Below are 27,515 nucleotides of genomic sequence, written 5' to 3' on the forward strand. Positions count from 1 at the left end.
TCCAGTGCTGTGTTGATGCCATACAGCAGATTAGGTGATACGTTAAGTGGTGATTCTGCGGATGATTGTTGGGGCTATTTGTGATGCATTTGACTTTGAATAGAACCTTTCAAACGCACAAAGAGATAACAAACGCCATACCAAACCCATGACCATAAAGAACAATTCAATCTCTTTCCTCTCAAGTAATACAAATAATTTTATCGTCATCCGCAGTCACGAGGTCATCATGTTGAACACCAGATCTCCAAAGCAATGACTTATGTAATCCAATAAGAGCCTGGCACGCGATCTGGGTCATTCACGGCCTAAGAACCAACCACTTGTCGTCATTGCATCTACCTACGATACATACAACAACATAAGCACAAAACCTCTTTCTCACAAAGAGAAAAGGACAGTAATTCACTCACAAAACGACAACAACTGTCCTCTCATCGATCAGAACACTCGGACGAAGCTGGTTGGGCTACTTTATTCGCAAACTGTACAGTGGTCGCCAGGCAGCGACCGCTTCTGTCCTTACTTAAACAAGACGAAGCGAAAATACGACGTCGAACCGAAAAGAGAAAAGGAAAAAAAAAACAGACACCACAGTAATAGCCTGCCTCATCTCGTTACATACCAAACAAAATCGCAACATCTTCGCGATAAAGCATACTATTGCTCCTACAGTAGTCCCAATATCTACCTACTACACACACCTGCCGCGCGACAATCAACTCCCCCTTGTCAATAACGACCCCGCGATACATCATCAACCATGTCATCCTTCATCGTCAAGCTCTGGGAAGACATCTTCACCCCAGGCCCAACACCCACCATCCTCAAGGCAGCCAACGCCTCCTTCGCCGCTCTCCAGTTCGTCCTCTTCTGCCTTCTGCTGGCCACATACAACATCCACTGCGTCATCCTGTCCATCCTTTGCGGCGGTCTGTGGTGGAGCGTGAATTGGTTCGCTGCCGAGCTGGCTATCGCGCAGCGTGAGCAGCGTGAAAAAGAAGAGAAGGAAAAGCAACTGAACAAGGAAGCACTGGGAAATGGCGACAACGACGATAGCGAAACAGAGGTCGAGACACCGGCTCCGAATAAGGCGCCTCCCGTAGTCTCCGATGCTGCTGCAACTTCCCAAGTAGTCGCCGCCGCCGCTGGACTCGAGCCCCTCGAGTCAAAGGGTGAGGTGAAGCAGCGTGGTGGTACAACAGGGACGCAATCGAGCGTTAGCACTGAGGATGAGTGGGAGAAGGTTTCGGAGGCCGAGAACGAGAAGGACAAATAAAGTGCATGCATGCACTGGTCAACGTACATGGTGATATCTATACAATCTTACATGAGCTGTTATCAAGGTGTTGGCGGCATAGGAGTAAGAGGTAGCATCGGAGTTGTTAAGGATACCCCTTGCGATATCTTTTCTTGGTGACTTGTATATGAATAGCGTGGTCGCAATTACTCGATATCCCAACTACATTCAGCGAGCAATTTATGACGATATCTATTTGATGTGTATATCGCTATCGTCAGGTATTTTACAACGGATATACCTATCCAAGGCTTCGTATGACTTCATTTAATCCCAAATCTATACTCACCGTGTTTGCGCCAACACCATCATCATACACAAATCAGCCACATAAACAAACAAGGTCAACTGTACAAGGAGACTCTTTGGTCTAAAATTATCCATCACATAACCTTTAGCTTTCGCGTCACATATGCCGCAACTATACTGCTCATCGCTCCAATGAACAAGCACACCGCAATCGCGTTCGGGCCATCTGGATCTGGCTGCTTCTTAGCATCGTCGGCTAGTTCGGGACTTTTACCAGGCTCGAGAATCGCGAAAACGATGGTTGAAATGAATGTGCCCACAAATTGCGGAAGGGTCGTGTAAATGTTGAGAATGCCGAAGTAGATACCTGACAGCTCGCCCGTGGAAGCTGTAGAAGGTAGGTCTACTTCCGAGCCATGATCTAAGTGCAAAGGCGCATCGTCATGATTCATCCTAGATAGCTCGATATCGGGTTCGTCGGAAATACGGCGATAGGAACCATCTGCTCCTGTCTCTCCGCTCATCTTATTGACTTCAACACCAAGAAAAGCACTTGGAGCCCACATGGCCAACGTCCACGGTCTAAATCTTCTGTTAACATCGTCCATGGAATTGAGTATGGGCTGAACTTACATGCCACAAAGACACACTAGAACTGTTGCAAACCGGAAGCTCGTTGCAAAAGGCGCCAAGGCCATGGACGCGGCAAACATCAAATGACCAAACACCCATGCTGTCAAAAGGCTAGGCTTCATCTTGTTGAACCGTGTCAAAAAGCCTGCAATGGCTTGAGGAGGTCGATGTGTAAAGGCGTCATCTTCCGGTGATTGAATGAACATAGGCAAGATCCAAGCACCCGCAAAAGTGATCATCGAGTACATGACGAGCGCGGTGCTTCCTATGCGACCAATGGCACCCAAGGTATCTTCAGATTTCCTGGCATCGGCTGGTACGTCGTAGCGAAAGTACGTTTCACCCACCCATGTAGTACTGTAGAAGAGAAAGGGAAACCAACCGATCCAAGCCCAGAACTGTGCCCAGCAGATAGCCTGTATACGAGGTGGCAGGTTCCGCAGTGTCGACCAGATCTGGCGGAAGACCTGGAAGCGACCCTCATGTTTGGCAGGCTTGGACGTTACCAGGACACGTTCTGTAACGGCCCAGCATGTGAGTGCCGTTGAGCCCAAAAGTGCAATCGTTGAGATAACCGTGAGCTGCTTAAACTGGGTATCGCCGAGGGTTTTCCCAAAGAGGCTTACAAGATCGACAGCCCCAGCTCCATATGCGATCATATGGCCAATGGATGACATGCGGCTTGCTGTGGAAACGGACGTTAACTTACACCCAAACCAAAACAATACTTGACGACTTACACCAAGCCGCTCCCGACTGTTGCTTTTCGATCGGTAAAGAATCGACGACAAGGCTTTTTGAACACGACATTACTGGGTCATGTTAGTTTTTAATCATTCAGCTTATAGGAAAATCCATACCAGCATTGATAGCGAAATCAACTACGTAGATGGCCAGTACAGCCAGTACGATCGTGGGTCGCTTCGCAGCCTCCTCATCGCTGACGAAGAAACCGACAATCTCACGAGTGAAGCCTAAAATCAAGAGGCTGATAGCAACAACGATGGAGCCAACGACCATCAACGGCCGTCGACGCCCCCATTTGGACTTGCTTTCGTCTGCGATGACGCCCACAACAGGTTGAACTACAAGGCCAGACAGAGGGCCAGCAATCCACACCAGCGAAGTGTTGCTTTTGGTTAGACCAAGGTTAAGCAGATACGGTGTGCAATCTGATGAAGTGTTAGTGATCATAATTATGAAAGTATACTGTAATTTGACACATACAAGTCATCTCGATACCCCACGTGAAGCTAATTGAGTGAATGAATGTTAGAGTATTGATTGATTGTTTGTCATATCGCAGAGACTTGCAGGGTAAACGTACGTTATGCCAATGGTAACAAAACTTAATAGAATCATGCGCATTGCTTCAGAGTTGCCTCTGATAGCAGGCTGTCCCGACCAGGTGGCCATGTTGGGCAAATTGCGCCCTTGGCGTATATAGCTATAGCTGTCCGCGCTATCTCGCTCTGAGTTGTTATGTTCGGAGGAGTCTCGTTGAGGATGGCTACCGTGAGCCTCAGCACTCGTCGAGGAGGGAGTTTGAATGGGCGATGAAGGATCTCGAGAGGAATAGGGTGCGTCAATGGATACGGCAGAGGCCGAAGGAGATATCGAAGGCGTCGGTAGAGCCGAAATAGACGACGAAGGTGAAGTGGAGCGGACACCATGTACAGATGGGACCTCGAGACGAGTATTAGACTGAATAGTATGCGAACGAGATGAATTCTGATGATGATGATAATGCTGTTGCGACTGTAAGCCTTGATTCTGTTGATTGTCAAGTTCAGTCTCGTTGTGGTTGGAGTCGCGGAAATTAGATTGCGCCTGTTCAGGATCAAGTTCCTGATGACGACGATGATGCTGATGCCGCCGTTGCTGGTGCGGGTACTCGCGATCGATTGCCTGCTCTTCCGGCGAGCTTGTCGCGGGCATGGCGTGTAATGTGGGTCATGGAACAGAGTTGACGGTACCTTTATGCGAAGCTTTCTGTTCTGCCAGGGGTAGAAGTCAAGCGAAAGACTTGGCAGAATGTGCGAGTGGCATTGGGAACATGCCTAAGGGATGTTAAGCGCAGATTATGTATGGAAGAGGAAGAGAAGCCAGCTTTGGAGATCCATTGCCGGTTGATCTACGCTAATAATAGAGGTAGTAAGCAGCCATGAAATAGGTTCAATCCAGGAAGGTGTGAGCATGCACTCCCTTCCTTACCTACATAGGACATCTACTTACCTACTGCAAGCGCGGGGGATCGATGGAAGCTTGGACGGGGCAGTAGCGGACCTTTCCTCCCTAGCTTCGCTTAGTGCAGCGTCACATGTTAGACGTTGAAAACACCAAAAGTACTCTCTCATAAATAGTCTTCAGCAAATCAATTTACATAGATATGCGGACTAACTCAATCGAAAAGAACAACCGTTTTACGGCTCTTATTTGACGAGGCTTGACAGAGTAACATTTAGTCATGTATTCCTGGTGTTTCATTCACTAATCAACAAATCTTTCCATCTCTTCTACTAACACAAACAGTAATAAAATGTAATGTTCATAGCAGTGCGAGCCCTGCCCGCATAACTTCTTTCTTTATTCCTGCATCTCTCACATCCGAAATCTTACATACGCTGTTGGTATTTTGTTCTGAACGCCGGGCTCCCTCCCTTAAAACAACCGTCCTCGAGCTGTGCCTCGCCTTCCATCTCATAGCTCCGACCCTTCCCCCGAGGACAATGAGAAAAGCTAATACAAAAACAATAAGTCCAAACAAATGAAAGCTGAATCGATTAACACATAGGTGAATGCCAAGTTCCAGAATAAACGGAAGCCAATATCAAAGGAAGGGCAAGAAAGGTAAGTCGTGAAAGAGAAAGGCCGAAGATGCAAACAAACGTGGATGACTTCCATGATCGATCTGCCTCTTTAGTTGGTGTAGGTCCAAATTGCAAGTCCGTGCAATAAACGCCGAAGCTCCGGTCTTGAATCCTGGTATGGGTCTGATGCGTTGCTAGTTCAGTCGTCGAAAAATAAAACTGGTTGAGGGTTCAACATGCCGAGACTTGGGTTAATCTTAAGCTGTGCTTATGAATCGGCAAGTCTGGCAAAGTGCTTGGACCAAATCCACCCGACTCGATCGTCCGGATCGTCCTGGTTTTTCGCTAGCCAGAGTTCTCCTTTCTCGCCAAGGACATCAAAGATCTAGAGTATCAATTAGCACCTGACCCTCACGACCGTTTGATTTGCAATTCTTCTTACCTCGCCAGCTTGATACACCAGGTATGGGTAACCAGCTTCATGCTTTGTCGTAGCAATGTTGAACTCAAAGAGCGATGCAGCCAGCCAAAGCACGTTATACCCGTCATCCACTGGCGCCCGCTCTCTGGACGAAGCTCGGGAAGATCGAGCACTGTCTTCAGGTCCATCAGCCGGCGGTAATGCCGAGTGGAAAAGCCCGGAGAACCGCCGGCTTTCCTGAGACTGAGACTGGTTGTGAGAACTATAAGTAGTTTGTGAGTCTCGAAGTTGCTGTGTAGCTGAGTCTGAACTTTGGCGTGGAGCACCGCCAGAATCGAAGCTTCGCCCTGTGCTTGGTCTTGTCGAGGCAGCAAAAGACCGCGTACTGCCTGCGAGCTCTGGGGATATAGGAGATGCCGTGCCTTGCTGGTGATTGTTGATACCTGCATAGTGGTCGCGGTAGTAATACTGGTGTGGGCTGGGAATGTTGCTTGCCGTAACCACAGTAGGTGACGATGTGTAGGAGCCACTGTTACGCTTTGTGAAGTCTTGAGTTGGGACACTTGGTACCTTCTCGCTGCTCACTGAATGGCCTCGACCTCGTGAATCACTTTCAGATGGACGCGATCTCATCCTAAGGGAAGATGATTCGTCGGTACTCCTTGTGGTCGACTGCGAAACCCGACCTCGGTACATAGGGTTAAGAATACCAACACTGGCCAGCTGTTCTTGAGCGTACGGGAAATCCCGATTAAAGGTTGCCACGATTTCTTTAAGATCTGGCGTGTCAGGGCAGTCACCAAGTACCACCTTCATCTTGTCCTTCCAGATGCCGTACCAGGTCGTTTGGATATTGACAAGATTGGCCAGACAAATGTGGCCCACCTTTTCAGTCAAGCCAGACAACCTAGGAAGCTCCTTTTTCAAAGTATCGTTCAAGGCCTCGTACTGCTCGACCTGCTCGTTAAGTTTCCCGTCGATGCTCTTGCCTGCTCGCTTCAATTGCTCGTAGCGCTCAAAGTCAACCCGCCGCTTCTGACGCTTTTTCATCGCCAATGACGGGTTGCCGTAGGCCTTAATAACTTGTTCAAAGGGCTCAATGACGGTTTTTCGGACTTGCGTCAACTGTTACTTGTGAGTGTGTGCGTGACAAAGGCGGTCCATGAGGTTTGCTTACATGGTCCTCGAGAGCAACCTTTTCGAGATCCCGTATTGAGATATTGAACTGTACCCACTTGCTTTCGAGTTCAGGATAATTTCCAGGCTGAAGCCGCATAACCAGCTCGATGGAAGAGAGGTATCGCAAAAACTCATGCACATACTCGGACACTTGTCGCGTGTAGAATTCGACATCTCGAAGAACGACTTGCAGGCGCAGGTAGTCATCGCTGAACTTCTCGTTAAGTTTCTGATACTCAGTATCATCCATTTGGCGAGCACCTGGCGCTTGAAGTTTGTCGACTCGTTTGCCGAACGCTCGTACGAACCCTGCTTTGACATCGGATTCCTTTCGCTTTCTGCCTACAATCTGACCAACCAATTCAAAGTTCTTCTTCGTCTTGTTGATTTCGATTATGGAGTTTTCAAGTAGGGTTTTAGCCTCCAGAAGACTTTGACGGTCAGGGTGGTCCTCTGGAGTGTGAACCAACAACGTTCCGATAAGGTTGGGGTATTTAGTAATGCGCTGCATAGGCTTGATCAGGAGGGAGTCCAAATCCCAAGCGGCTGTCAAGTCTTTCGCAACTTCATTACACTCATTAAGCCACACCTTGACCGTAGGATCCATTTGTATGTCAATGAGTCGCTTTGCTGCTCCATCACTGTTTCTCAAAAACCCTTCATGAGCCAGCTTCATACTTTCCATGTTAGCTTTGAAGATAGGTCCAATCTGAACGGTACGATCCTTGGTATCATCGATATCGGCGGGATTAGTTTGTGAAGGCTCCGACATCATGGAGCCTTCCCTGGCGAGAGCCGATCGCCTTCCCTGCATGGCATACACTGCAAGGACCGCCTCCTTGATCTGGGCAAAGAATGCTGTGTGGAATGCGATGATTTCGTCCGTGTTTCGGAAAATGAGCTTCACAGTGGTAGCATCGAGTTTCGGGCAAGCTTCTGCTGTACCTTTGTAGATCTCTTCTACAATGTTCATGTCGCGCACGAAAACAGCTTCTGTGTCGACGAGTTCCTTCAAAATGTTGCGACGCTGGGTAAGCCGTTGCCTCTCCTTTTCTGTTATTCCTTGCTTATCATTTGTTTCGGAGGCAGCGTCTCCGTTCAAAGTAGCTGCATCGGCGAAGTACTGATTGCCTGTTGACAGTGATGCATTATCCATTGATTGAGGCGTCGTCATCATAGGTATGTAATCTTCCGAGCCTCGTTCCGAATTGACAAATGTGCTTCCGCTTTGCGACTGGTCATAGTAGACACCAGATGCTCGTTGCGAGTTACATGCGGAGCCGGATGTTGATGCTGGAATAGGAGGAGGCTCGTGATTGGGCGACGGGAAATACGAGAAACTCTTGCTGGCTCTGTTGGAGAGGTAAGGAATTGAGAAATCATCCCCAGTGTTCAACTCAGGGAGCTGGTGACCGAGATACGGCGACCGGGTTGAATCAACAGAAGGGCGGGGCTCTGGTTGACTGTTGCGAACCTCCGGAGGGCGGTTGGTAGGCCGGCTGTTTCTATGGATAGATGTCGTTTCAAAGATTGTGACATGGCCGTGATCCCCCGTGTCATTTTCGTCGTCGATGTCGGTGAATACTGATGACCGGACCGCTGGCGACACATCTCCACTGTTTACAGAAAAGTCCGTCCATGTTGATTGCTGACTGGTTCTATTAGGCGCAGACAAAGCCGGTACCATAAGATTTGCTGTAGAGTCAGGGCGCTGGTGGTCATCGAAAGTGTATTGCCGCTCGTTAGTGTCAATAGATTCACAGGTAGAAGCCCGGTGTGATGAGACTCGATCATCAGATGGGGCCTCGGATCTGCAGCCCTTCCTACTTTCATCGTCCATATCCTCAGTGCAGCAGTCGGTGACAGCATCGTCGTCATGGGAACGGTGATACTGTCTCTGCAGTTCACCGTATTCCGAATCAGACTGGCAGTCTGATTCATAGTCAGGCTCTATCCTTGGGAAAGGGACCGTTTCTTCGGGCTTGCTGATCGGTCGTGAATCATCACTAGGCGGCAGAATCGTTATTGTGGTTTCGCAAGAAGATTGGACATTTTGACGGCTGTCATCTTCGTCGAGGCTGGCACCGAATGAACCAGGAATTACAAGCTCGTCAGCAATATGATGTCCAGATGAAGAATGTTCACTTGCGTGAAGCGCTACTGACGTAGGCTTTGGTCGAACCGGTGAATCAGGGTCGTCTTCGAATGGGTATTGATACTCCGCTCTTGGAGGAGACGCAGCTTTCTGAGTTTGCGGAGTAGGCGGTTTGACAACTGTGATGGGAACCTGAAGTGGTGTTTGCGCAGACCTTGGGGGAGTCGTTTGGGGTTCGTTATCAAACTCTGTTGTTTCTGATGCTGCCGAAACTATACTCAAAGGTCGTTCTGACATCTCAATAGGAGGGCTGAGCGCAGGGAAGCTACCGGGAACGCCAAGCGTGGGTGAATCAAAGTCACTTTTCGATGGCTCAGCGGTGGGTGTTGCCTGAGAGCTGGTAGATAGCATGAGCGAAGCGGGTGGCAGTGACATCGCGATATCTACGGGACTCATCGTTGGATCGTCAATGAACGGTGTAGGTTGCCGGAGCGGATCGGCAGGAATCTGTCCATATGAAGCATCGTAGCCATCCGAGAAAACCGGACCATCTGCTTGGTCAATCGCATTCAACGCATTTTGAACTTGCACAGCATGCGGAAGATCCGGGCTCGAAACCGGCGGTTGAACAGTTGGTACTCCCGGTACTGGTTGGTGACTTTCTGGAAGAGGCGGGACTGGAGGAATGTCGGAGAGATCTTGTAAGTCTGCACCGCCTGATTCTGAAGTTATGGATGGCGAATGTGCGAGTGAGGATGTAGCGCCAGCGGCGTTAGCAGCCTTTGCCTCGGCGGCAGCCTCCATTTCCTTTCGCCTTCGATCTGCCGCCTTTTGTCGTGCTTCAAGCACCTGGCTGTCGCGGATGGACTTGGTATAAGCCAGTCGAATATGTTCTCGTCGCTGTTCGAAATCGATTGGCCCTATAGCTATCTTTCCACGACGTGAGGATGGTTCGGCAATCCTGGACGGTGGGACAGAGCCCGGATTTGGCGACCTGGCTCTCTCCACCGTCCTCATCCGTGAGCTTGCTGTTGTGGCCACGGACACAGGCTGACGAGGCCGAGAACTCCTAAGCGGAGGGGAGAGCTTCGGAGGAGGTGCAATAATGTTGGCTTGGAGACGATTGTTATTCGTTGGCGTAACGAGGTTTCGGGGTGCCGGTTTTCGGGCAGCGCCGCTCTGGGTGGGTGTCTTGGCTCTTGTTGGAGTCTTCGCCCTTGTCGTGGTCGGAGTCTTCGCCCTTGATGTAGTTGGGGTCTTCGCCCTTGATGCAGTCGTAGGTGTCTCCGCCCTCGATGTCCGGCCATTAACCTGTGGTCTTTTGAGATTAGGAGAATTCGAGCGTGTGGACGGCGCCGAATCGCTTGAACTATTCAACTTCTTGACAGAGCGTGGTAGCTTGGAAGATGATCCAGCTCCAGCTGTATTATTGGTGGTCGGTTTTCGAGAAGGCGTCTCGCGGGACGCAGCAGGCACTGAAGGCGACCTAGGTATGTCGCTACGTGACCGCGCGTGGCCTTTCTGACGAGGGGCTCGAACTTGAGGCGGTTGACTGTTGTTATCGTCGCCGTTGAGGCTACGGTACCAGATATCCGGAGATGTAAGGTCGGCGACATCTGGCGGATCAGATAGGCTTCTTTGATGGTTGAAGGGATGATACAAGCTCGATTCGGAAGTCCTCCTTGGGCGGACGCCCTCAATGCCATAACCGAGGGCTGAAAAATTATACTGATCGGGAAGAATCTCGCCGAACAGTAGGCCTTGAGAACGCGAAGATGTGGGGGAGATGGAAGAGGAAGTCGATTGTTGTGGTGGAGCCTCTTGTGCCAAGTTGGAAGAAGACTTGGAGGCATTTGAGTTTCCGCTAGCCGCATTTCGTGGTTTCCCTATACGACTTGCGAAAGACTGAGAATTACTCGAGACCTGGTCCTCAGCAACATATCTTGATCTTTGAGAACGAGCTGAAGAGGAAGCCGTTTGCTTGTTAAAAGTGCTGCTGCCATCACGTAAAGCCGAGTAACCCGTTCCACCATTTCGCGGTTGTGGACCGGCACCATCATGCCGAGTCTTAGCTGCAGCTCCCATATGCGCTGGAGCTCGGGGGATCGATGAAGGTGCAGCACCGTTTTGGTCGAACCGCTTCTTCAAATCTCTCACGCTGGGGTGAGTTCCTGTAGGTTTGTAGCCCGGGAGGGCAGATCTGTTGTCGACAGGATTCGACGCTGAACGCATGTTTGTATGTGTTTGAGAAATAACAGGATGTTTTGGTGTAGAGCCATTACCGTTAGAGCGCAATGACGGACGCGGGGCCGCAGCAGCCACAGAAGGTGACTCTGTATTATTTTGGTTCGTTGCACGATAGCTCTTGTAGAAATCGTCTGGATTTACGGGGTTGAAAGCATGATGGGCGCCCGTGGGATGGGAGTTGTGGTCGTCGGGGTGCGGCACAGGAGCGTGGGAGTAGAGGCCGCTGTGGTCGAAATGGGATGCAGGAGTAGCGGGATAAGAAGAATCTTGGTGGTGAGAGTGATCGGTCGGCACCTGGTCGTGGAGGTAGGCTTGGGGTAAAGAATCGGTATCGCGATCGATGCGGCGGTCGTAGTCGTGATCGTGAGATTGTTGACGTTGGTGCCTGTGATTGTGATTGTGATTGTGGTTGTGATTATGGTTGGAGAGGTGGTGAGGCTCGAGATTGGGGTTTCGGAAACCAGAGTCTACGTCCTGTATGTCCGCTTGGAGGCCCGCGTGAAGGGCCAGGTCCATGTCCATGTCGTGGTCCATGGTGGCCTGAGCATCGGTCAGGCTCGTCGAGCGGAGCGACTGGTCGGGGGACTATAGACCCATGCAGCGAGCATCGATGCGTTGGCGTTTAGAGGGTGCGGGCGTTGGCGAGAGGCACACTCGATAGGTGTGAGGGTGCTGCGCTGTGCTGTAGTCTCGATACAGGATGGCAGAGATGCAGATGAAAATGGGCCTGCACAGTACCGTACCGTAGAGGCTACCTAGTCAATTACCAGGGGTAGAAGAATGCCAATGGCTCTCACAGGCTCACGGATCCATCCGTGGGCGAGTGAGCTTGAGCCTTTGAGCGACGAGATGGGGCACTCGGTCCCTGGTTTGAATGTTATGTCAGGTTAGGTTAGGGGACGGGAGGGAGTGGGCACTCTTTGGTGGGATCAACCGTTTCCGAGTCGTTGCTTGCTGCAATTGCAGACCCGAGCAAGTTGCCTACGGACTTTTTGGGTATGGATGCAACGGTGACGGAGATGCTTGGGGAGATAGTGAGCTGCAATGCAGCTTACAGCGAAATGAAGCGTGGACAAAGCTGCATGTGCAGAGCAGAGCAGATCAGAGCACGTCCGGACGAGAAGAGAATTATCTGACAGCTGAACCTCCACTGTACAGTCTAGTACGGTACGGTACAGAGAGATCAAGCCTGCCTGGGATTGCTGGACTATGGAGCAGACAACAAAGCCCAGAGCTCAAGCACAATAGGTAGCCAGCACAGAGTGAGCGGGTCGTATTGAGGCTCGAGTGTGGGATGATCCCTGGAAAGGGAGAAAATAGGGGTCTAAAAGATGGAATTGCTTCACGAGAGGGGGGAAAAGAGATCACACGAGAACGAAGATGAAGACGAGATGGCCAGAATGACGATTCGACAAGAAAAACAGCAACAAAGTTACGGGATAGAAGAAACAAGACCAATGGTTTTGGTTGCAAGGATCGGAAGAAGAAAAACTGGGATTGGGATAGATATGGATCTCGAGAGGTACAGTACAAAATAGCAACAGACAGTCCAGGGGAGTTTCGGGTTGTCCATGGCGGTCGAGAGTAGCAGCTACAGCGGACACCTACTAAAACTCTAGCGCAGCGGCGCGGACTTGAGAATATGGGGCGGCAACTTCCTTGGTGGAGCTCTACCTGGAGCAGGCGGCGGATCTTTGATTACTGGAGCGTAGATCCAGGGACATCAATTAAGAAGATACAATGTCCCTTATTATTTTGCAGTTGCTACAATATAATAAAAAGACATTTCTTTATCTCTCTGCATGTTCTTTCTGCATGTTGCAGTTTATTGGAGCCGATGAAGAATCTCTTAGACTAGCTCAAGAGTGAGACCGTTTCAATGAAGATGGAGATGGAGATGGAGGGCCGCCAATTGTGGCCGCCCAGGACAGTCTAAAAAAGAAAGCATCCCTCCATCTTACTGTATCTACAGAACTATATTTGCACTTACAGCCCAATGACGGGCATAGTACCAAGATTGTGCAAGAAAAGTGTCTGTGTGCATGTTTCTCTGCTTGCTTCTTTTCTTGTATGACTCTTTGTACTAGGTAATCGACGGGAGTAACTTGAGATTATTTGCGCCTTGACGAGTCGGAACATTCAGTGTTTCTCCTTTGCGCCAATTCCCGAGTCGCCCCAGTCCTACTTGTTCCAAGATTCGAGACCATTCGTTTCTTATTAGCGGATGAGCTGCGACATTGGTCTTAAAACCCGGTAATGGCCCAATCCATAAATGAACAAGTAAATAAATAATAATAAACAATTACTAGAAAATAGTTGGTTTTCGAAACAAGATCATACCAACAAATCGGACAAGAAAAAGAAAGACCTTACTCTAGTAGACTGCATACATACATCAAAAGTGTCCTCTTCTCTTCAAGTACAGTACAGTATCATCAGGGGTTTATTGCGATCCAATCAATGCATTGTCTTGTTGCTAGCCTTGCAATCCACGAATCGTTTCGTGTGGCAGACGATCCAGCAGCCTCAATTCCTATCCTATGGGCTTGTGCAGTCAATTTCGTTCTTATTGATATTCACTGTAATTGCGATAACCGCCAGACGATTCACCGTTGGACAGTTCGTCCTGAGACTCTAGACCCCTTGAACTATAATCAATTTTAACTTTCAGTAGCTCTTTTGGCGTTGTTTATTGTGTTTGGCTTAACTTAATGGGCGGCTGTTTCGCCAATCTTTCGCATCTATCTATCTCTGTACTAATCTTTGGCAAGGGATCCCCGCCCAGGATTCTGTTGCAACCTACCTACAGTTCAGATAATTAACACGAAGGGGAAACAAATGCTTGCCTTGGCCTTGGCCTTATACCCACTCAGTGTTACTCAATTCGTTTACGGATACCAGTCTTTCATTCCTCTGTTGTGCTTCTTCACTCTCGCCTCTTTCTCTCTATCTCATTTCCTTTTGCGTGTCGGTCATACCATAAGTAAATAATCCTCGTACGCAGATCTAACTTGACCAAGATAAACGAGAGTAGATAAATTCGAGTCTTTGTCCCTTCTATTCTGACCTTTAACTTTTCAGGTCTATTCGGCATCGCCTTGATTTGTCTATCATCCCATCTCCATACTTGAGGAGATGGTGCAACAACTCGGTCGTATGTAAACTGGACCATGTGGGTTTCTTTGCATCCAAGGCTGAGAGCTGAGATACAAAAGAGATCCACCGCTGACACTTTATTTCCAATACCAGGTTTGATCAAAGAAATGTCTGCATTTGCATTTGCATCTGCATCTGATCCTTTTCGTTGCTTTTTCGCTATATGATCCTAGGATATAGCTGAAGATCTGGGGTCCCTTGCCAATGCTGTCACATCTTAGCCGATCACATCATCCGGACAGACAAGACAAGACAAGACAGCGATTTGTCTCTCGTCTATCACTTTTACTCGAGGAAGATTGCACATGTTTTCTCCGTGCCTCCCGTTCCTGCATCGTAGTACCACGTTGGATGCTGTACAGTGCTTTAACGAGTAATACCTACGTACATACACTATCACGTCTGCATCACCATCAAGTCACCTTTCCCACTGCCCACCTATTGTGTCAGGTGCATCATGTCCATCAGGTTTCTGTGCTTCCCTTGCCTTGTACCTGCGCAAGCGGGTAAAGATAACCCACTTTCTGTACCAGGGGTCCACGGTGAGAAAGGTGACGGAGGTTTTCAGTTATTCAAGGTACATATCTTCCTTCAATTAATTTAAAGAGTTTTGGTCGACCTGATAAACTGGAGATTATAAAAAGAAAGCTGCTCGAAGTATGGCATCAGCAATTGGGCACGGATGCATGAAGAAATCGTTTGCTGTCAAATAGGATGAGTTGCCTTTTCTTTTTTTGTGGTGTCTCTTAGTTTGATGGATAGAACGCTTGGACACCCACTATTTGTGTCCCCCCTGGGATCGCTCTACGCTATTCCCACGCTAGTCTATATCCAGGAAAGCGCAACATAGCCACAGCAGATCCTCCGCCACATCTTGAATCCTACAGACATTGTGGCTTGTGATATTTCCTAAACTGACGATCTTCTATAACATCAGACGCGAAATGAGCGACTCACCAATGTTCCGAAATAATGACATCTCAAGGAAAACGGAAGCATGAAGCCACCGACGCGTCAAGTAACAAAAAATGCAACAAAACATTAAGTGACACGCCCGTGAGGCGCGACCTCTTGGAGCGTTGTTACAACAAAGTCACTACCCTAAGAGAATATGTCCTGCTTAATCTGCCCAACGGCTCTCGTCTTCGAAGGAAAAAGGTAGCATCTATTGGTGAAAGCGAAGGTGCTGGAGAGATAGAAAAGACGCTGTCGCGACTGCTTGATACATCGCTTGTTTGCTTTGCCGACCAGCAGACTCCCATGAACGACACACGATGGGAGCAATGGCTTGTGTTCTCTCAGAGGGAGGATGAGTCCTATGTTAGTATATCAGATGGAATCGCAGGATCTGTGTTCTCTCAGAGTGAGGTTAGTATTGTGTATTCTTAACGTGGACGATCACTAACTTGCTTGTCCAGATTGTGGATTTCGTAGTCTGGCTCCTATTCTCCAGAGATATACAGCTTGGAAAAAGGCCCAAGCATATACTGTGCGATGGCTTCAGAAAGTCTGCTGGACCAGATGATCAAGGGACTTCCAATATCCCTGGCCTGTTTAGTCTATATCCCAATTCCCATGTAAAGGCACTCAGGGAAGCCCCTTGGCCACAGTTACTGGCGCTTCTTGGCAAATCCGGCGAGAAGATCATGATCGGCCTTCTTGTTGATACTTCGATTTATGTAGCCGCTGAAGCTGGCTTCAATAACTATCACCAGTTGACAGGTAGGATCTACACACTTCCCGTGACACATCAATCTGACTTTTCTAGGCGTACCGCTTACAGATCTTGACCTCCCTGGCGGCAATGTGTCGCTGGGGAAAGGGTCGGCTCGTGAAGTGCGTAAACCGGCAGATATAACACTGGTGAGAAGCAGAATATTCTACGCCAAACCATCTCTCACCGCAAACGGACTTGTCCAAGCTGGTTTCAAACACATTCGTAAGTCAGGCGAAGATACGTGACTTTTCCAGAAACTGATAGTTCCAGATGTGCTGAACCGGTATCGCAAATCTTCAGACCCTGAGAAGTTGGACAAAGAACGCGAAGGCATAATCAAGCTCATAATGTACATGTTTCCTCGTCAATTCGGACTACACAACGTCTTCACCTCTCAGGTTGACCCCACCAAGACGTCGCAAAAATTCCAGGACTATACGTTGAGAGAGGAAGAAATTGCCCCTGTATTTGATTGCAAGCCAGGAGACACTGTTCCAAAGATGCCGAAAATACCCAAGCGGCTCCGCGGCGACGTCGAGGAACTTGTGAAACGCTTACAGGTTCTTCATAGTCGATGCTCATACATTGAGCTGTTGAAATATTACTGCCCCTGCGTATTTGATAGATCTTCAAGAAGTCGAAGACCAAGGAATAAGAAGATTCCAACATCCTCTCGGAAACCAAAGCCTTCACAGCACCCATCACGATCGAACTACAATTGTACTTCGACCCAGATGAACCCAGAAGCTGGAGCAGCCAGCACCCGGGTGCAATCATTACCGAAGCACGATTCTTTGGTCGAACTAGCTACGCCATCATCTCAGGTTTCAGCTTTTTGTCAAGCAGTCTTGTCCAAGATTATTCCTGATAGCTTCTGGGGAGATGATACTGTCAAAAAGCACAACAAATCAGTTGTAATGCGAAGCATTGATCACTTCATCAAACTGAGACGTTTTGAAGCCATGTCGTTACATGAAATAACGCAGAAACTTAAGGTAATTGAGTGCCTGGGGGCTTGAAACATCCAGTAACTAACCACATATCAGATCGCAGATATTCCATGGCTTAAGCCTCACAACGCTGGTCATCAAAAACCCAGCAGAAGAGACACCGAAAAACGTCTTGAAATCTTCCACGAATTCCTTTACTTTGTTTTTGACTCACTCTTGATACCCCTAATCCGCAACAACTTTTATGTCACTGAATCGAATACCCATCGATATCAAGTCTTTTACTTTCGTCATGAAGTATGGAGACAGATTGCAGAGCCTGCCATGGCAGACCTTAGAACCGACATGTTTGAGGAGGTCAAGCTGGACGAGGCGCAGCAGATATTGCAAAATCGACAGCTGGGCTTCAGTCAAGTTCGATTATTGCCTAAAGGCGGAAAATTGCGTCCCATCATGAATTTGCGACGAAGAGCGATGACTCGGGGTCCTTCTAGGAATCTTGGTCGAAGCATAAACACGGTCCTAGGACCCATCCATTCTCTCTTAAAACTGGAAAAGGTACGATCACCAGAGGTCGCAGAGAAGTTGAAGCTAATCAGTAGTTCAGAGAATCAATCCTTCAAAACTAGGCTCTACCATGTTCTCCGTCAGTGATATTTATACCCGCCTCAAGGCCTTCAAGGAGTCATTAGGTCCTGGTCACGGCAAGTTATACTTTGCCAAAGCTGATGTGAAGGGCGCCTTCGACACCATTCCACAAGAAGCAGTCGTCCAACTCATGCAATCCGTGCCCAGTCAACCAAGATACACCATCATGAAGCATGTGGAGGTCAAACCAGGCGAACGAGCTGTGTTATGCGATGACAAATCTTCTTCCAAAGCTATTCGAAGATGGCATGCCACAGCTTTAAGCGAGAGGGAGAAGCCAGATTTCGCAACGCGCCTTGAGCATGACTTGGCGCCGAAGAAAAAGAACACTGTTTTTGTGGACAGTGCTCTGCGCAGGACTGAGAATGTTGGAGATCTCATGCGCCTTCTGAAACAGCACGTTGAACAAAATCTTGTCAAGGTGGGAAAGAAATACTATAGACAGAAAGTCGGCATTCCTCAAGGCTCAGTTCTGTCCTCGTTTCTATGTAACTATTTCTACGCCGATCTTGAAGCAAAGCATTTAGACTTTCTCAACTCACCAGACTGTCTCCTATTGCGCCTTATCGACGATTTCCTTTTGGTCACTTTGGACCAGGGCAAGGCAATCGAGTTCGTGAATGCCATGCATGGTGGCTTTCCCGAATACGGTGTTGCAGTTAACCCCGCCAAGACTATGGTCAACTTCGACATGCTGTATGATGGTGAGCCCGTTCGGAAGTATAACCACGAGAAAGGGTTTCCTTACTGTGGAACGACGATCAATTGCCAGACGTTGGATATTACCAAGGACAGGGACAGAGATGCCAACCTAGGTACGTTGCTTAACACTGCATTCGGTTTGGTATTGTTACTAAAACTTCAGTAGATGTTTCGGCCTCTCTCACCGTCGACTTTGGCCGTACTCCAGGCCAGAACTTCCAACGAAAAGTCCTAAGTAAGAATCCTTCAACATGGATCTTGAGGATATACTGACCATTGTTTCCTTCTGCTCGATAGACGCTTTCAAGATCCAGTCTCATCTAATGTTTTATGACACAGCTCATAACTCAACCCGAACCGTTCTCACATCACTACAAGGTGCTTTCGTTGAGACAGCTAGTAAAATGTGGGCATATCTTCGCTGCCTTGGAAAGAACCAACATCCTAGCAGTGAAATGATACTTCGTTAGTTAACTCAACTCCCCGAGGTGACCTCCCGTCTTCTGACTCATCTTTCTTAGGAACCATTGCCAAAGTGATTGATGTAGCTTATCTATTGCTGACCAGCAAATCTCGAATGATGAGATATCCTCAGTATACTTGTGATGTGCGAAAGTCACAAGTTGCTCTGTAAGTAGAGTTTTGATGACTATTTCCGGGCTTTACTGACCTCAATAGTACTGCATGTTTGGCTTTTGAGAAGGTGTTGGCAGCTAAGCAAAGTAACTATCAGCCTGTGGTGAAGTGGCTTCGTAAAGAGGCAGATAGACTTGCTTCCGGACAAAAGCACGAATCGTTACAAACGCCCAAAGGCACACAGATGGCGATTTAGACAGTGACTCCGTTGCCAGTCCGTGTAAGTGGGTGGTCTGAAGCTCTATATTCTGACAGGTTACTCTAATACACATCTATACCCTATAAACCGTTACTTTCCCTATAATTCTTGCGCCATCCCACAAGGTTGGATGAACCCAATTCTATATAATCTCAAATTTGAAAACCACTTTTCCACCAATGCTTGTCTGAATGCCAGATAGGGAACAAGTACCTCTCCCACCGCCACCAATGATCATCTGGATGACCAAAGCCTAACCATCGCAGAGGAGAAATGGGCACAGGCTCGAGTAGCCAGATACCACTAGATGAGATATCATCTGTGAAGAAAAACGCAGTATAATACAACCAGCCAGCAGTTGATACAGCGTTGAAAACTTGCCGAACTCCCCGAGGGGTGTTGGGGAAAGCTTTGTCCATCAAGTGTAGCAAAAGAAGCTGGATGATGATACCAAGTGGTTGAAGGAAGAAGAAGACTGGAGCTCTCCAGGGTTTGGTTTCAGGCATAGAGGATATGCTTCCTGCTCCGTGAAGCAGGCCAGACTGGATGAAGGACACATACATGGTGACCACTTGAGTAGCCAACGAGCCCTTTTGCAGATACCCTTTATCAACGAGGAACTTTGCAGGGGAAATGAATTGGAGTCTGAATGTTTGATGCCAGAAAGCACCCCACCAACCAGCAATTCCCCGATCGAGAATCTGCGAGACTGGACCGAAGATGTTGGTGTACTGCCAGAGCTCTCCGCGCATAGGATACACATAGCTGAATACATAGTACTGGAACAAATCATGCAGATTGAAAATAGCATCAATGGCCGCGTATATGCCTATGAGACATAGCAATTCGCGATATGCTTGGAGAAGCCACGGAGAAAGTTGTTGGAGAAACAAGGGCGGCGGAAGATCTCGATCAGGTCCGTAGGTGCAGTAGGGGTCCTTTACCATCATGACAGAGCAAAAGTCCAAGACGAATGTAAGGAGAAAGACATTGCGGAGGCGAGTCCATACAAATTCTCTCTCGGTAAGATTGCGATAGTAGCCGCTTTTCGATACGACAGGCATGTCCTTGAAGGATACGGGGTCTCCATCGCGAATGTTGGTTGGGATCTCAGGTCTAGGAACTGAAGTTATACAGCAGTTCCAGCCTGTTGAGAAGAGTTAGTAACAAGGTATAAGTCGTTCTGAACTGTTTTACATACCGACTTCTCGAAAATTAGTAGCCAAATCCAACGTCCAGTTCAACCTTTGACCAAGAGTCCCATTTTCAGGAAATCTCTGCCAAACGCAAACTGTATCTCCGAGATCCTGATGCTTAGCGCGAGTTCCGATATCTCCAGAAAGCGCATTAGCATTGGCATAAGACTTCCTTTGTCGCAGTCCATTTTCGTGAATGCCATTGGTATCAAGAGTATCATTCTTGACATTTCCATTAGATGATGTTGTCGTTTCTTTGTCTTTGGGCACTCTGATGATCCTCGCATAGTCGGCCTGTGGATTGGTCCATACTAAAAGATTCAGGTTCGCCAAGATACCCCAAATGCCCATCAGGCCGGCTGCATAAGCGGTAGCAACATTGTAACTCGACATGTGCCGAACTATATAGAGATCGAACACAATGACAAAAGCGACAATGAGCCAACGTGCATGATAAAGCCAGGGCCTATTTCGATGTGGGATTGCTAGATAGATGGTTGGTAGAAGAAAAGGGCCGAGAAGACAAAATGGAAGAACGAGAGGTTCTCGAAGACCTTGTGCGACTTCTTTATGGAATAGAGCTTGATATTCTGCGCGGGCGATATTGCCAAGATTGGGTATTGAAGTAGCAGCCATGGCTGATTCTGAAATGACAGTTACCGCTTGAGGATGATTTTGTATGTAAGATGATGGATAGGGTGGTATCAACGTTTACAACTCTATCAGGACGCAGATCGCAACTGCCGGCATAAGACGGGAATAGAATGGCCAGTGAAACTACCGCTGTAGAAAAGTCTAGGTAGGCAGTTATACTCTAGACAAAGAAGTCAAAAAATATAGTATAAAAAGTTAAACAGGACCCTTGAAATGTGAAAGATTTAGCGTCAGACTAGAAACAGGAAATAGTCACGAAAACATCGGTCAAAGGGTCATGGATCTGGGGCTGAAATAATCAAGGCGATGAATGGTAATACAGCAGTGGAGGGACCCTCTAGACCCTCTGATTAGACCTTGAAAAGAGCCTTGGAAACAAGGACACATGGATGTGATTGATTAATGTAATGCCAGCTGTCGATCCATTTACTGAGAAAGTGGATAACCATGTGAGACATGATCTACAACTCAGCCTCATATGAAGCTACCTAGGGATCAGTTAATAGATTTGTATTGTATCTTGTCTTTATTAGGCTGTAATGGAATTAGTCAGACTTTTTGATCTGTAGTGGCCAAGACTTGCTGACTGGATTATCGAATCCTTCCTTCCATTCTGTCTCTTGTCTCACAATCCACTATAGCCTCCACTGCTTACTATATGGACCTCTATCAAATGAACACCTTGAAAAGTTCATCAAAAAGCCAAGACTCTACTTGAAAAAATGGCGTCTACTGTAGCAGTACCCGCTGCTGATAAAGTCACCAAGCACAGAGCGTGTGACGAATGCCGTGAGTAACTTCATGTCTCACTCTCTGACTCTGACTCGGAGACTTATCGGCCATTTTCTCTCCCAGGATCCCGCAAACTCGCCTGCTCCAAAGAACCCGACGGCTGCGCCCGTTGCAAAAAGGAGGGAATAACATGCTACTACTCGCCCCAGAAGCAGATGGGTCGGCCCCGAAAGAGACGCCATATAGACGCCGAGGAAGAAGATGTCACTGCTGCTGTGTCAGCTTCTCAGCCGCAACCTCAAGAACAGTCTTTGCCCTTCCTCCAGCCCGCTGACGATATATCTTACCCTCAGCTTCAAGATACATTGCCGGGTGGAGACTTTCTTGATACTCTAAACTTCTTAGATGACCCTGTTTCTACAGACATCAATACCTGGGACTTGTTACCCAACTACAACGATGCTCTTCCATTCGACCCTCAGATCTTTGACCATGATGGGTCCTTCATGGAAAACAACTCCGCTTTACCAGCGCTGAATCTAAGCGGCGTCGATCTTTTGGGTACCATCAACTTTGGAGATACAGACATTTCCCAAGACACCGTCTCAAAAGATCTAAGCCACACACTCCATCGATACCTGACTGATCAGATCGAACCGCCAAACGCCGAATCACATCAAGCTTCGGACAGTTCAACACCGCCAGACTCTAGCGACAATGGAGCTTCTGTTAATTCCCCCGGTGACACTGCCAGTTCACCAAACCCCTCAATGCGGTCTATTCCCACAGTATCTTGCAGTTGTCTATCAACACTATTCTTCGCTCTCGAATCCCTAGGAAACTTACCCAACGAGGTCATTCCCGCCATGAAAGTCGCCCGAAACGCTTCCAAGGTTGCTCACGACGTTATCAAGTGCACCATTTGCTTAGACTGCATGCTGGACGAGCCTCTCAAACCACCTCCCATCCAAGCCTTCCAGAACCTCATGCTTCTCGGTACTCTGGTTCCATCAGCATGTAATGCCTATGCTCGAATCCTAGAAATGGTAGATGAAGAAACAGTCCGTGCAAAGAAAGAAGGCCGGACGTTCTGGTTTGCCTTCAAAGATATTGGTGGATTATGGGGTTGCGTTGGAGAAACGTCAGACAGCTGCACGGCTTACCAAACGTACAACAACAAAACAATGCCACCAGACTTGTGGAGACTAACCATCCGCGGTCTTCTCCGTCTGGACGTCTATGGACTTAATGAGAAAGATCATGAAATCCCGGGAGCTGCGTCGTATCGACAACTAGGTCTTAAGGATGTGGTGGACACGCTGGAGGAGCGAAGCAGACAGAGGCATGCACTCTTGGACTCACGGACAGCCGCAGGACATAACCATGACCATATCTCTGGAGTCATCTATCCGTCGAAACCGGTTGCTCCGTCAGAACGCAATTGTACTAGAGTTCTCGAGACGGCTCGCATAGCACTGGAGAATCTCGTTATTGCATAATTTGCGAGAAACTGTTCTAGACAGACTTGGACATAGAATGAGACAACTGATGATACAGGATATGGTGGTACTATATTGGCTTTTTATAGCAAGATATCACGACTTGGCGTTTCGGCTGATTCAGCCCGCAGCAGTAGTACTTGGAACGTAATTTTGGAAATATATAGTTAACGGAAGAAATTTTGTGGCTTCCATTTGTTCTCTTGGCACAACAAATCTCTCAAATCCGTAATGTCTTAAACATGTTTTAAAGCAAGGATGCCACGGGGGTCACAGGCTTGCGTTGCCAATGTAGAAACTCAGCAGACCCCTTCATTCAAGCACTTAAATATGATATAGGTTCATTCTTCCATAATATACTAGATAGTTACACCTGAAGCCAGTACTCATGGCCATATTTCATTCAAGTTCCTCGACAAGGCTCAAAACAGATCGCCGCCTAACCTACTGCCAACCAGATGCTCAATGATAAACGCCTTACATGCATGCCAAGACTACCAAAATGTACTCATCCTGTCCAAAAAGGGTTCCAAATTTCATCATGAGTCGAGATAGACGCCAATTATGCACCAGAAGCGCGACGTAATCAACATCAAACTTGTTCTTGATCCTCAATCATACCAAGAACATCAAGCTCAGCCTTGACAAGATTCTCAAACTCGTGGCGGTCAATACCTGACGCTCTTGAAAGCAAGAACAAACTTCGGATGCTGCGCGAAACGTGTTGCTTCACACCAAACTCGTTCTGTGTCTGTTTGCCAGCGGAAGCCTCGAGCTTGGCAACCGTCTCTGAGCCATTGGAGCTTGCACTAGAAGCTGGACGAGGGTGTAGTAGCGCAGAATCAGCATTGTTTCCGTTCTGTGTTGATTCCTTGGGATCAAGTTCTGCCAGCGTCCATGCACCCTGGGTCTCGTTGAGCTCTGTAGCTTCAGCAGACTCGTGTGCCCTTCCCATGCCGAGCGGCGGGGAAAGCTGCGCTGCGACCTCCTCTTCATCAGGATCATGATTGTCCATAGCAGGCTGTACACTGTCGTACTGGGCAAAGTATGCATCCTCTGCTGAAGCTGCTCGTACATCGCCGACTTGTGAAGTGGTCTTGGAAACAGGAGCGGGCGACTTTTGTGCGGGGGTACGGGCTGGTGTTGCATCATATCGTGCCCAGTAATCATCGTCATCGTCCTCGTCATCGTGGCCATTATCTGGAACCTGTAAACTCTGGCTATGGCCATTGGTATCCTTGGCGATATTGGTAACCTTCTTGGCCTGGGTCTCAACGAACTGTCGCTCAGCCTCTGCGATATTAGAGGCGCCTCCAAACTGCAAGAAAGGCGACGGCTTGTCTGTGACGGTAACCTCGCCTACTCTCCAGCCATCGCCACCACCTTCAACATCTCCAACACAGTATATCAGCTGGAACGCCAATCCAAGTGTGGAAAGTGCAACGAGGGCTTGTAGAGTCTCTTCGTCAACTCGTCGAAATCGTGTCTCGGCATCATAATCCCAGTCAACCTCGACCTCGCCAGACACAGGATGCGGCTCGAGGCTACCACCCTGGGCAATCTGTACTAGTTCTGGTATTTTGGCTTTGTCGTAGCAGAGCAGCTGGATCCATGGCTCAGAGCTGGACGTAGACAAAAGCTTGACTCGCTGACGTAGTATAGGAGAGAGGAGTGGCAGGATGCCAATGGCAGGCTCTTTAGAGATGGTGGACGGTGGGAGAGCAGGTAGGAACGGTGCCAGAAGTTGTGCCGCGTCCGGCGGGGGGATTTGTGGAGTGGCCATGGTGAAGAATGCTCGAAGGCTGGTCGAAGTGTTTATTTATGTTGCGATTGCGACTTGTTCAGCATCAGTTATAACGAACTGAATAGAAAATTCGAGGATCACGAGAGTGGATTTCACGTGCAAACAGGTAAGCTCGTGGACCCAGTAGTTGTAGGTCAGTGGACAGTACAAGTTATAGATATAGAGTAAGATTAAGTATTAACAAGGAAATGTGAAAAGTTACAAGATAAAAACAAGAATGTTAAGTATGAGGGGGTGTTGAAAATATATGCGACGGGTAAAGAACATGTGTTTGCGGGTTGTTTGCTCGGCAATGAAGAATGAATAGCCAAATATTAAAGGCAGGTACCTATCGGCGATGCGGCACAAGACGCTCAAGAGGCAAGTGACGTGCCTTGTCCATGCGCACTTTCCCCCGGAAATCTCCAAGCTCTACTGGATTGTGGGAGTCGGACCAATAACGGTAACGGAAGATAACATGAGGAGAAGAAGGGTCCCGGCCGGAGCAATGGAGACTCTTTAGAGGCTCGGGAGGCTCTCTCGGCGGTTGTGCTTTGGTGGTAGCGATTGTGGGGAAGAAGGACCCCACGTTACGTAGTATCGAGGATAAGCTCTTGATAGAATAGAGGTTACGAGGAAATGGAGTTCTTTTTCGTATTTGATTGACCTAACAATGCTTTGTGAGGGTATCTTATTCATGACTGCTCCAAGCATCACTTGATCTGCACTATTTCAGTGATCACTTGCATCCATTCATTACAAAAAGTGCAGGTGACAATTCTACGGTTTTGGTTGGTTTAAGTGGCTTGATCTAACTATAACAGGATAGACCTGGTCGAGACCCTTGAGATTCTCCAAGTCGATCGCCTTTTTTATTCTTATCGGTTCGGTTCATGAGTTCCTCTTCGGTCCAAGAGACCCCGAGGTTATCGAACATCAGATATTATTTTTACCTCTTAAGAAATATCGGGATCTTTCTCTTTTCTTCCTGACACAAAGCAAAGGACCCTAAACCTCGATTAACCTTCATAAAGGACACAGAGGGAAGGCTTCTATCTCATCCGCCAACAACCGCGTCCACCCGCTTATCTTAGGCTAACAGCTGCTAACATCAGAAATTATGCTGTCACACAATGGAACTCATAGAATCCATCGTGAGTGCGACAAGGAAATTTCTAGCCAATGTGGCCACGGATCTCTTTCCCCGTGATGCGATACCTAATTATGACGAACTCACCAGAATCCTCTATCAGGAAACCTCCAGAAATTTACATAACCTTTATCTAGAGCTTCCAATATTTATCTGATTTATTATATTATCCATCAAAAATACAACGCTATATTCACACTATCGCCTCCGCACATCGATCTCCGTTGTGTCGCAATCTGCTTATCAGTAACTTTTTATCAGCAACTTCTACCATCAACTCAACTCATTCACCTATGCACCAGCATTCAACAATTTCGATACTGACCGTATCCGCGCTATTATCGCCAGGCGCAATTGATTCGACCTAGTGGAAACTCGTGTTATTTCGCAGTCCGCCAGGGCTGAAGCTGGATGCATGTCACACAAAGAAGGGCACCTCAAGGATGAGGTAGGATTCCAGCTCTCTAACTTACACGACTCCCGGCTTACGATCGCAATTAGGGCTCCAAGATACAAGTAATTGCTGCCGGTGGAATCGCGGGACTGGTTTCAAGGTACTTCCCATCTTCAGCTCTGTAAAAAGGGGCGCCGAAATTAAAATTTTGTGATTTCTAGATTTGTCGTCGCTCCTCTCGATGTCGTCAAAATCCGCCTTCAACTTCAACCACATTCTCTTTCCGATCCGGTAGCAGCTTTGCGCAACGCTCCAGCCTATCGAGGAGCTTTCGAGACCCTAAAACACATACTCAAACATGAAGGCGTAACGGGCTTGTGGAAGGGCAATGTCCCTGCAGAACTCCTATATGTTTGCTATGGCGCTGTTCAGTTCACGGCCTACCGATCGACGACTGTCTTTCTCCGAACCGCATTTCCTTCGAGGTTACCTGATGCTGCGGAAAGTTTTATTGCTGGTGCGGCCTCCGGTGCAGCAGCCACAACTGTCACATACCCTCTCGACTTATTAAGAACACGATTCGCCGCTCAGGGGCGACATCGAGTATACCAATCGCTTCGTGGCGCAATTTGGGATATCAAGCGTGACGAAGGATGGCGAGGATTCTTCAGAGGCATTGGACCCGGTCTCGGTCAGATTATGCCTTTCATGGGTATCTTCTTCGTGACATACGAGTCTCTCAGAACGTCGATGGAGGGACTACACATGCCATGGGGTAGTGGAGATGCTACAGCTGGCATGTGCGCCAGTGTCATCTCCAAGACAGCAGTGTTCCCTCTTGACCTTGTCCGAAAACGCATTCAAGTTCAGGGACCAGCACGCAAACAATACGTCTACGAAAATATTCCCGAATATTCCACAGCTCGAGGTGCCCTGAAAACAATCCTGCGTACAGAAAGCTTCCGTGGCTTATACAAGGGCTTAACTATTAGTCTTTTAAAATCAGCGCCGGCGAGCGCTGTCACTCTCTGGACCTACGAACAGAGCTTGAAGGTGATGCTTGATTGGGACTCAGGCAGTAAGGAAACCATCCCCAATGAGTTATAGACTGTAACAATATTTAATAGATTTATCATGACAGAATGATTCGCCATATTATCTACTG

General features: G+C 48.1%; 8 protein-coding genes across 8 annotated transcripts; 4 read left to right on the forward strand and 4 right to left on the reverse strand.

The window, feature by feature from the left end:
* Positions 1–763: 763 nt before the first annotated feature.
* Positions 764–1,279, forward strand: FIESC28_04564 (uncharacterized protein; the record flags this gene model as incomplete). The annotated part of the gene is made up of 1 exon (XM_031158711.1): positions 764–1,279. The coding sequence occupies one exon, from the start codon at positions 764–766 to the stop codon at positions 1,277–1,279; it is 516 nt and encodes a 171-aa protein (XP_031017220.1).
* A 404-nt stretch (positions 1,280–1,683) lies between these two features.
* Positions 1,684–4,120, reverse strand: FIESC28_04565 (uncharacterized protein; the record flags this gene model as incomplete). Its single annotated transcript, XM_031158712.1, has 6 exons — positions 1,684–2,131; positions 2,183–2,867; positions 2,923–2,994; positions 3,043–3,354; positions 3,410–3,435; positions 3,510–4,120. The coding sequence occupies 6 exons, from the start codon at positions 4,118–4,120 to the stop codon at positions 1,684–1,686; spliced, it is 2,154 nt and encodes a 717-aa protein (XP_031017221.1).
* Positions 4,121–5,260: 1,140 nt separating this feature from the next.
* Positions 5,261–11,468, reverse strand: FIESC28_04566 (uncharacterized protein; the record flags this gene model as incomplete). The annotated part of the gene is made up of 3 exons (XM_031158713.1): positions 5,261–5,377; positions 5,435–6,538; positions 6,591–11,468. 3 exons carry the CDS (start codon positions 11,466–11,468, stop codon positions 5,261–5,263), a joined length of 6,099 nt encoding a protein of 2,032 aa, XP_031017222.1.
* A 3,594-nt stretch (positions 11,469–15,062) lies between these two features.
* On the forward strand, positions 15,063–18,939 carry FIESC28_04567 (uncharacterized protein; the record flags this gene model as incomplete). The annotated part of the gene is made up of 10 exons (XM_031158714.1): positions 15,063–15,458; positions 15,509–15,812; positions 15,859–16,029; positions 16,078–16,802; positions 16,854–17,315; positions 17,365–18,220; positions 18,274–18,342; positions 18,405–18,572; positions 18,629–18,737; positions 18,786–18,939. The coding sequence occupies 10 exons, from the start codon at positions 15,063–15,065 to the stop codon at positions 18,937–18,939; spliced, it is 3,414 nt and encodes a 1,137-aa protein (XP_031017223.1).
* Positions 18,940–19,094: 155 nt separating this feature from the next.
* On the reverse strand, positions 19,095–20,774 carry FIESC28_04568 (uncharacterized protein; the record flags this gene model as incomplete). The annotated part of the gene is made up of 2 exons (XM_031158715.1): positions 19,095–20,089; positions 20,144–20,774. The coding sequence occupies 2 exons, from the start codon at positions 20,772–20,774 to the stop codon at positions 19,095–19,097; spliced, it is 1,626 nt and encodes a 541-aa protein (XP_031017224.1).
* Positions 20,775–21,514: 740 nt separating this feature from the next.
* Positions 21,515–23,023, forward strand: FIESC28_04569 (uncharacterized protein; the record flags this gene model as incomplete). The annotated part of the gene is made up of 2 exons (XM_031158716.1): positions 21,515–21,581; positions 21,648–23,023. The coding sequence occupies 2 exons, from the start codon at positions 21,515–21,517 to the stop codon at positions 23,021–23,023; spliced, it is 1,443 nt and encodes a 480-aa protein (XP_031017225.1).
* Positions 23,024–23,615: 592 nt separating this feature from the next.
* On the reverse strand, positions 23,616–24,806 carry FIESC28_04570 (uncharacterized protein; the record flags this gene model as incomplete). The annotated part of the gene is made up of 1 exon (XM_031158717.1): positions 23,616–24,806. One exon carries the CDS (start codon positions 24,804–24,806, stop codon positions 23,616–23,618), a length of 1,191 nt encoding a protein of 396 aa, XP_031017226.1.
* Positions 24,807–25,926: 1,120 nt separating this feature from the next.
* FIESC28_04571 (uncharacterized protein) lies at positions 25,927–27,457 on the forward strand (the record flags this gene model as incomplete). The annotated part of the gene is made up of 4 exons (XM_031158718.1): positions 25,927–25,960; positions 26,325–26,404; positions 26,458–26,510; positions 26,572–27,457. The coding sequence occupies 4 exons, from the start codon at positions 25,927–25,929 to the stop codon at positions 27,455–27,457; spliced, it is 1,053 nt and encodes a 350-aa protein (XP_031017227.1).
* Between the last annotated feature and the right edge of the window lie 58 nt (positions 27,458–27,515).

The sequence above is a fragment of the Fusarium coffeatum genome, assembly GCF_003316985.1.
Source record: "Fusarium coffeatum strain FIESC_28 chromosome Unknown BRIP53273_contig_96, whole genome shotgun sequence".
NCBI classification, from domain to species: Eukaryota; Fungi; Ascomycota; class Sordariomycetes; order Hypocreales; family Nectriaceae; genus Fusarium; species Fusarium coffeatum.